Raw genomic sequence first — 9,521 nt, 5'->3', positions numbered from 1 at the left:
GGATTAGGATACTGCGTCTGGTTTATCATTAAAGCTTAAAAGTCTCTACATTACGAAGTTTTTAACAAATAAGTTGCTTCTGAAGCAACATCTGTTTAGTCTGCAAATGCAGGAATGTATGCCCCTTCGAGATCACTTAGATCAGTTCAACACTATTTTATTAGAATTGTTCAGTATTAATGTTAAAGTTGAAAATGAAAATGCTACTTTAATTCTATTAGTTTCTTTACTATTATCATATTTAAATTTTGTGCAATCATCTATTGTTGGCAAAGTTACTATTCCTCTAAAGAAGGTTAAATCTTCTCTTCATTCTACAGAGTTGTGCCATAAGGCGGCTGGTACAAGTGCAGGTAATCAGATTGTTGGGCTGGTAGCCAACGGGAATACCGGACAGGGAAAGTCGGGGAAGTATAAACCCAAGAAAATAAGTCTTAAGGGTTCGAAATCTAATGATGTCTGCAATTATTGTAAAGAGAAGGGGCATTGAAAATCTGACGGTTCCAAGAAAAAGAAGCAACAGGATAAATTATCAGGTACTTCTGCAGGTACTGCTGCTGTAGCTGGTGATAATTCTGAAGAAGATATTTCTCTAATTGTTGTTGATCACACGCATCACTCTGATGTGTGGATTTTTGACTCCGGAGCAAGTGGACGGTGGAAAAATTTCTATGGCTAACAGTTTTGTTTGTGGAACGGTTAAAATAGGCTCGGTTAAACTTCAAATACATGATGGTAATTTCTGTACATTGAATGATGTTAGACATGTCCCACTGATGACGAAAAATCTGATATCTCTGAGTATGTTAGACAACAAGGATTTCAGTTTTAAGGTAAAAGGGGGTTCCTACATGTCTGCAAGACATCTGATGTGATTCTGAAAGGTGTTAAATATGGTACCTTGTATCTTCTTCAAGGTTCTATGTTAACAGGTTCTATTGATATTGCGTGCTCTGAGATTGAAATAAAAAACATGACCATGTTGTGGCACACGAGGCTCGGTCACATAAGTGAAAGAGGGCTGTAAATTCTGTCAAAAACTGATCTTCTTTGTGGTCATAAGGTCACAGGTCTTGAGTTTTGTGAACATTGTATTTTTGGAAAGTTACATTGCAGTAAGTTTCCTAAAGCAGCACACAGAACAAAAGGCACACTTGATTACATCCATTCTGATTGTTGGGGTCCTTCTCGGGTGGACTCTTTAGGGGGTCACAGATATTCTCGTGTCAATGATTGATAATTTCTCAAGAATGACTTGGGTGTTCATCATAAAGCATAAAAGTGAAGCCTTTAAGATTTTCAAGCAGTGGAAGGCGTTAATGGAGAATCAAACAGGGAAGAAGATTAAGAGGCTGCAAACTTATAATGGCCAGAAATTTTGCTCGTCTAAGTTTGATGAATTCTGCAAGAATGAAGGGATTTCTAGGTATCATACAGTCAGAGATACATCATAACAGAATGGTGTATCGGAACGTATGAATCAGACACTTCTAGAGAGAGCTAGGTGCATGCTCTCTAATGCTGGACTAACTAGAAGATTTTGGGCAGAAGAAGTTAGTACACCTTGTTATCTGATTAATCGTGGACCTTACACATGTATTAATCTCAAAACTCATATTGATAAATGATCTGGTAAGCCTGTTGATTACTCCAATTTAAGAGTTTTTGGTTGTATTATTTATTATCATGTAAGTGAGGGTAAATTGGAGCCACGAGTTAAAAAGAGATTATATGTAGGCTATGGGGATGAGGTTAAAGGTTATAGAATTTGGTCTCCATCTGAAAATAAGGTTAATCCTGAGTAAAAATGTAGTCTTTGATGAAAATTCTATATTTAACTTAACTGTGAAGTCTACTGTTATTTCAAAAAGTGGTGGTGTTGAGAAATAAGTGGAGCAGTGAGTCACTCAAGATGAGAGTGAACCATAACAGGAAGTTCAACAACCACATCCAGAATCAGAATTTATCAGTTTCATCATTAACAGTAGTGAATCAACACAGTTTGACTCTTGATCGATTGAGGAAAGTTAATTATGGGGTGCCTCCAAAGAAATATGATTTTGAAGTTATGGTAGCATATGCACTAAAGGTTGCTGAAGAGGTGGATCTTAACTCTGATGAGCAATCCACTTACAAAGAAGCATTTACATGTACCGAGTCTACAAAATGGTTTGCTGCAATGAGAGATGAAATTAAATCACTTTAGAAGAATAAGACTTGAGAATAGTCAAGCGGCCTTGAGACAGAAAGATTGTCACTTGTAAATGGGTCTACAAGAAGAATGAAGGAGAAACATCTGTTAAGGCTATCAAGTATAAAGCTCGGTTAATAGCTCGAGGGTTCACTCAAAAAGAGGGAGTAGACTACACTTTCATCAGGGTGCTACTAGCAATAGTTGCACATCAGAATCTGGAGTTTGAACAACTCGATGTGAAGACGGTTTTTCTACATGAAGAGCTGGAAGAAGAGATATACATGACTCAACAAGATGGTTTTCTGCTTCCTATTAAAGAAGACTATATTTGCAAGTTGTTGAAGTCCTTGTATAGACTAAAACAGTATCCGATGCAGTGGTACAAGAAATTCGACAGCTATATGATAGCTGCAGAGAACAAGTCTGATGTTTAGAAGTTGAAGGGTCTTCTTAGTGTTGAGTTTGAGATGAAAAATTTGGGTGCGGCTCAGAAAATTTTGGGAATGGAGATTTATAGGAATAGAAGCAAAAAAAAACTCTTTTTGTCACATATTGGATACATTTAGAAGATTTTGTCAAGATTTGGCATGTCTACAACAAAGCCCATTGATTCTCCTAGTGCTGCAAATGCACATATGTATGTTGCTTATGCACCTAAGTCTGTTGAGGAGAAGGAATACATGTCTCGAGTTCCCTATTCTAGCGCAATAGAAAGCTTGATGTATGCAATGGTCTGCATTAGACCCGATCTTGCATAATCTGTCAGTATTTTTAGTAGGTTTATGGGTGATCTAGGCAAAGAGCATTGGCAAGGTGTGAAGAGGGTGTTTCGGTACTTCAAAGGCACGTCTGATGTTGGTCTCATTAAGGGAGGTGATACAGAGTGTTTGGTGACAGAGTTTTTAAACTCTGATTATGCTGGATATGTTGACAATAGAAGATCTATGACTGATTATGCTTTCATTGTGGGTGGTTCAATTGTCAGTTGAAAAGTTACTCTGCAACCTACGGTGACTTTGTCTACTACCAAAGCAGAGTACATGGCATTGACGGAAGCCGCCAAAAAAGGAATCTGATTGAAATGTTTGGTCAATGATTTAGGTCTACATAATTAATTAGGCCACAGTGTATTGTGACAATCTCAGTACAATCTATTTAGTTAAGGATCAGGTCCATCATGAGCGGACTAAACACATAGATGTGAGATATCATTTTCTAAGAAGTGAGAAGAGAATTAAGGTGAGCAAAGTGGGTACTGCTGATAACCCAACTGATATGCTCACCAAGCCGGTTTCGCATAACAAGTTTTAACATTGTTTGAACTTGCTAAATGTTCGGAGATGTTGATTGCCATTTTAGGGAAAAATCTGAGGCATCAGAGTTTTTCTGGTACAATGCATCTGGTATATCTGTTTTTGTGAGAGGAATCTCATGGTGGAGATTTGTTAGAATATGCCTTGAATCTGTTTTTTCAGAGGATTATCTGTTTTGGACCTATTTTTATGGATTTTTCTGTAACCTATAAACTCTCTAATGCTTTTCTCTAATCTATAAACTCTGTAGGGTATAATCTAAATATAATCTATATCTGCATAACTTAAACGTATGTTGTAATCTGTATCCCAAAATTAATAAAAAAATTCCCTTCTACTTTATTACGTTATTTTTTTTATATTTATTATAAATTTTCTTGATTCCGTTATAACAATTCATTTATGAATGTTCATATATCGTGATTATAATATATGGTGGGCAGAGGACAAAAGATGAATCCGAAAAATGGTCGGGATAGGTAATCTTGTGGACTTTGATCATTTGCATGTTTAGAGCGGGATTACGGTAACAATTTAATGAATAGTGTTTGTCGACCTAACTTATAAGTTAAATATATATTATATAAATTGATAAATTGAATATTAATAATGGCATATTTTTTCTAAACTTATTTTAGTTTTTCGTTTTTTTATTAACTTTAATTTTAAAAATTATGTTTCATATGTTAATCTAATTTAAAATTCACGAATTAAGATAATTATATTTAAAAATTATTTATTTTAGTACATTAAATTAAAAATTGATAAATTGAATATTAATAATGGCATATTTTCATTTCATATACCTTAAAATACAAACTCAAATTTATATGTTTTTTTGTTTGAAGTGATATAATATTTGAATAAAACATTATTCATATTATATTATGATACAATTCATTTACGAGAACGTATATTTACGAAAATATCGGGGAGGCCTTTTTTGACCCTTAAACCAAAAACAAAAAAGTAAAAAAATGTAAAACAAGGGTGAAAAGAAACCGTTGGCTAGAGTTAGTTGGGACAAGCTTAGCCTTCCTATGTGACACAACACAAACTCTTCTTGCTCTCTTCTTGAGCTACTTCTTCTCCTTATCCTCACTCTATCTCTACATTTGTATGCATACCATGTCTTCTTCTACAACTCCTCTGCTTCAAACTTCTCGTTTTTCAGTACCTAAATGTTCTTGCATATCTACACTTAAGTCTTCACCTTTTCTTTCTTTACCAGCTAAGCCCATTTCACTTCTTCACTTGTCTTCTTCTTTATGGGTTTCTCATAAGCCTGCTAAGATTTTACGTCCAGTTCTTGCTGCAGAAGCTTCTGAGTATGGCAGTGAAGAAGGCGGGGATGAGGGTGGTGTTTCAGTTAGTACTATTGAGCTTGAAGCTTCTGTTGAGGAGGTTAGTCAAGATGTTGTAGAAGATGTTGTTGAAACACAAGAAGAAGTTGTGGTTGAAGATGGAGTTGTTGAGGAAGTCGAAGAAGAAGAATCGTATGCTGAGCCACCTGAGGATGCTAAGCTTTTTGTTGGTAACTTGCCTTATGATTTTGACAGTGCTAAATTGGCTGAACTTTTTAATCAGGCTGGTGTTGTTGAGATTGCTGAGGTAGACTTTCTCTTTATCCTCTTTGTTTCTTAACATGTTTCAGTACGTGTCAATTTCTATATGCTCTAAAGTTTAGTGAAATTTTGTTCTAATGAATATATACTTTTAAAGAAATAAAGATTGATAAGAGAGTCATATTTGAGTTATCAAGTTCTGTTAGTGTTATATGTTGTTGAGTTTTGTCTCAATCGATAACGAGTAGGAGGAACAGTTCAAACATTGCTACATGTAATGTATTCCTCAATGCTGCGATAAATCTATAAGATTAGTTGATTAGGCAAAGCACATTGTTATGTTTGTGGAATGAGGAAACATGATTCTAGAGTTTGGCTGAATTTTGTAGTTATGATGCATACGATGTAACTTATTCGTTTCTCTTTAATTTGTGACTGCATCTGCTAATTGGGTTTTTTGTTCTTTAGGTTATTTACAATAGACAAACTGATCAAAGTCGAGGATTTGGGTTCGTTACAATGAGTACAGTGGAAGAAGCAGAGAAGGGCGTGGAAATGTTCAGCCGTTATGTAAGATTTTTATTTGCCCTCCCTTTCCAATTTCTATGAAAATAATAGGTATAAAATGAAAATTTGTTATGAAACACATAGTATACTTTTGATTAGTCAATAGTGTACATTGTACAATGCAAATTCTATTGATGCTCAATTCCTCATACTTCGAGACACAGATTTGGAATTGCAGAGAGCTATTGTATGTTCTGTTAGGACTTGAACCATGTTGGCACTTTTTCTTCCTTTGGTAATAGATTGCGAGGTAATAGATTGCGAGAGATTAAGGGCTTAAACTCCGTCAAAGACAATAATTTGGGTGTGGGAGTGAGTTTAATTATTAAAAAAACGGAAGAAGAATGTTGGCATAGAGAAGTTCTTTTGAATTTCTAACTTGTTGATGACCTGATTAAACTATGATGCTTATACTTAAATTCAATAATAATTGAAAATTCTTTAGAAAGTTCTTTCCTGATGAATTGTATCCTGTTAAGGTTACTTTTGTAGTAGTGTATTAATATTGGGATCACTGAATGTGTAACAGGATGTAGGCGGTCGACTTCTGACTGTGAATAAAGCTGCTCCTAGAGGCTCACCACCCGCAGAGAGAGTTTTTGCACCTTCTTTCAGAGTATATGTCGGTAACCTGCCATGGGAAGTGGATAGTAGTCGCCTAGAGCAAGTGTTTAGTGAACACGGTAAGGTAATTGATGCTAAAGTTGTGTATGACCGCGAGTCTGGGCGTTCTCGTGGTTTTGGATTCGTAACAATGGCTAGTGAGACAGAAGTTAATGATGCCATTGCTGCTCTTGATGGGCAGGTAAGAGCCCTGGGCTACATATTCTACTGTTTGTAATTTGCTAATTCATTAAACTCAATATCGAACAACTTCATCTTGAAAGAAAACAATTTCATCCTAAAACAACTGCTTGTAAACCATTTGTGTGCCAATAAACTAGATTCTTCTTAACACTGAGAACTTGTGGTGCAGAGTTTGGAAGGAAGAGCTATCAGGGTTAATGTGGCAGAAGAGCGTCCAAGGCGCAACTTCTTCTAATTCCGAAGAATTTCTTATAGTGGATGAGATGTGCATCAATGCTTATAGATTAAGTGTAACTTTTCATCATCTTCTTGTTATTATGAGTTTTGATCAACGCTTCTTTTACCCTTGGTCTGTATTCTTGTAAAAGCGGTTTCATTAATTCAATTTTTCCTCTAAATTTTCACTTAACAGCAGAGAAAAGGGTTCATGTAATCATGTGCACAACCAGTTAAACTGGATTCAATTGAAATTAAAAGAGCATAACTGCAGATATTGTATACAAAAGAAATTCAATTGATCTAATAATTACATGAGATGATAATGTATAGGTTACATAGAATCTGTTCTTCAACCTCAAAGCAAAAAGCGAACACAAAAACAGATTACTCGAGTATCGACGAACAACAGCTAATCAGGAATACTTGGGCATCTCGTATTTGCAGATAGGGCAGAGATGACACATGACAAGCCACCTGGTAATGCAATCTGAATGAAACATATGAAAGCAAGGCATGCAAGTGACTTTTTCACCATGACAATAATCTTCTTGACAGACCATGCACTGTTGAACAGTCTTGAGATCTTTCGCTTCAACTCTGGTTGCCCTAAGTGATCTTATTGCTGGTAGAGCCGCAGGTACCATTCTTCCGTCTTGATCCTCCGATAAAATCTTTCGTAAGAAAAGAATGTTAGTGTAGCGTTGATGTTAAGGTAGCCTTGATATTTATATAGCGGTTATGTTGTTTTAAATCCTAAAAGGATTCGTAAAGTGCAGAATGTGTATTTATAAATTTATAATGTCTTTTTAGTTTCTGTTAAGAACTAGCATCTATAGTTTTTTATGTATAATGTAATTATAAAAATGTTTTCTTATTTGTAAATATTGTACTATATTTAACGTATATCAAATACAAATTTAATGTTTATCAATATGTATTATTTTTACATAAGACATTATCAAATTACATAATATTTCTAATATAGCTCATTAACCAAATTATATGTATGGAAAAATGTTAGTTTTGAATTTACACTCCTATTAACAAAGTAAGATTAAGTTATATATGCGTGTGTCAGCATGTAAAATAAATTACAATCATGATTGTAACATAAAAATAAATTACATATTGTAAAGACTTATTATTGACATTCATGATTGTTTTTCAAGAATTCGAAAGAAATGTTGTAATTATAATATTGTTAGTCCCTTAACAATATAGCAAGAATTACAGAAGGGGGGTTGAATGGAATTCTTGAACCTTTTTCCCGAAATAAAAATGTTCAACTCGAATATAGATATAAATGTTTTGATTAGTACAATGCGGAATAGAAACTTAATTGAATCAAAACATAAGTAATTAAAAACAAGAGTTTTTAAAAACTTTCTGGTGGATTTAAACAATTCCACCAGAGATATATATTATATATCGAGAATACTCTGTGTGCAAGAATACTCACAGCTGCTTACAAATTGAACTACTGAGAATACAGGGAAATGCTAAGAATAGTTCTTACAAAGATTTCTCTGTTTTTCTTTTGTATCTCAGCTCACTTTATTTATTTGCTACGTTCTTGGTTTATATCTTACCAAGATTACAAAGTCAAAAAGACCGAATAAATATAAAAACTATCAGTCTTAAGCTTTGCTACTTTTCGTCCTCTTTTACCCAGTCAATGGGCTTCCACAGTAGATTTGTATACATCTCGACGGCTGTGCTCAGTTTTCACTGTTCAACTACTGTTTGAATTCTTTATATGATCATCCGTTGGACTTTATGAGTATCCGTTAGATACATGATCATCCGTCGACTTTCTGAACATCCGTTGATGGCTTCATTGATTATCCGTCGACTGCTATATTAAACATCCGTTGATAGTCATTTGATCATCCGTCGATGGCTTTGTTAATCATCCGTCGGTAGCTATTTTGGCACTTGACTTCATTTCACTTATGCAGAATTACAAGACATCATTTATATACAATTAATCAACCTATTCTTCATATATAGTTAAAGTCAACATGACTTATAGACTACTACAGAATCTATACAAAGATGTATACAGAACTGTGTTACAGACTCATTATTACATAAGCTACTCACTCGATGGATAATAAGTTAACATCCGTCGGGACTATAATGAGTTATCCGTCGGGACTATAATTCTTAACCGTCGAGTGCTACATTATTTCACTAAGTAAAATCTACTTAGATGTTTTGTTTATGAATCATCAAGTACACAACATATGCACAACAATCTCCCCCAATTTATGTCTATTGAAATTGTAACCATAAATTAAGAGATACTTGATGATAACATAAAATCCTAAACATACAGCTTTAAAGATAAGTAGATAATACTGAAAGTGCTTCAAATAATCAAAATGTACAAAGTTTGGCTCACAGTCATTTCAAGATGCTCCTCTAGCCTGAGCAGATTTTTCTAGTTTCTTGAAGATCTGGATCTTCTTCCAAGCTTCCTGTTGTTTTCATCAATCTGATTTTGGAGCTTCCTGTGGAATTCCAGTTCATCAGATTCTGAGAGATCTAGCTTTTCTTGCATTTCCAAGAGAGTCTCATTGCTAGAGATACTCAACTGGTCTTCTAACCTGAAGAATCTTCTCACACCTTTGTCATCTATGAACTCCATCAGCCAGTAGGGCCTTAGATGCACTCTTCTCCCTGTGTGTGGGATGATTAGAGTCTTTGGGAGTACATCTTTAGCTCTAATACTCCTTAGTTCTTCAATCTTCTTCAATACTAGTCTTCTTGCAGTTACATTGAACTCAAAGTTCTTCTTGAAGGATGAATAAACTTTAATCAGTACAGCTTGGCTTTCTTGAAGAATTCTGTGAA

The 9,521-nt window shown here is 34.7% G+C and overlaps 1 protein-coding gene across 1 annotated transcript; it reads left to right on the top strand.

Annotated features, from left to right (window-relative positions):
* The first annotated feature begins 4,529 nt into the window (after positions 1-4,529).
* Positions 4,530-6,855, top strand: LOC141708202 (28 kDa ribonucleoprotein, chloroplastic-like). Its single transcript, XM_074511703.1, has 4 exons — positions 4,530-5,118; positions 5,541-5,642; positions 6,169-6,444; positions 6,616-6,855. The coding sequence occupies exons 1-4, from the start codon at positions 4,627-4,629 to the stop codon at positions 6,679-6,681; spliced, it is 936 nt and encodes a 311-aa protein (XP_074367804.1). The 5' UTR covers positions 4,530-4,626; the 3' UTR covers positions 6,682-6,855.
* Positions 6,856-9,521: the final 2,666 nt, after the last annotated feature.

This window comes from Apium graveolens, chromosome 2 (genome assembly GCF_009905375.1).
Source record: "Apium graveolens cultivar Ventura chromosome 2, ASM990537v1, whole genome shotgun sequence".
NCBI classification, from domain to species: domain Eukaryota; kingdom Viridiplantae; phylum Streptophyta; class Magnoliopsida; order Apiales; family Apiaceae; genus Apium; species Apium graveolens.
Note: the sequence above shows the minus strand (reverse complement) of the source record. Positions and strands in the feature narration are given on the sequence as shown.

Coding starts and splice junctions, on each gene's coding strand:
- LOC141708202 (XM_074511703.1), top strand. CDS start 4,627: ATGCATACCATGTCTTCTTCTACAACTCCTCTGCTTCAAACTTCTCGT. Junction 5,119..5,540: donor GTGTTGTTGAGATTGCTGAG/GTAGACTTTCTC, acceptor TTTGTTCTTTAG/GTTATTTACAATAGACAAAC. Junction 5,643..6,168: donor TGGAAATGTTCAGCCGTTAT/GTAAGATTTTTA, acceptor AATGTGTAACAG/GATGTAGGCGGTCGACTTCT.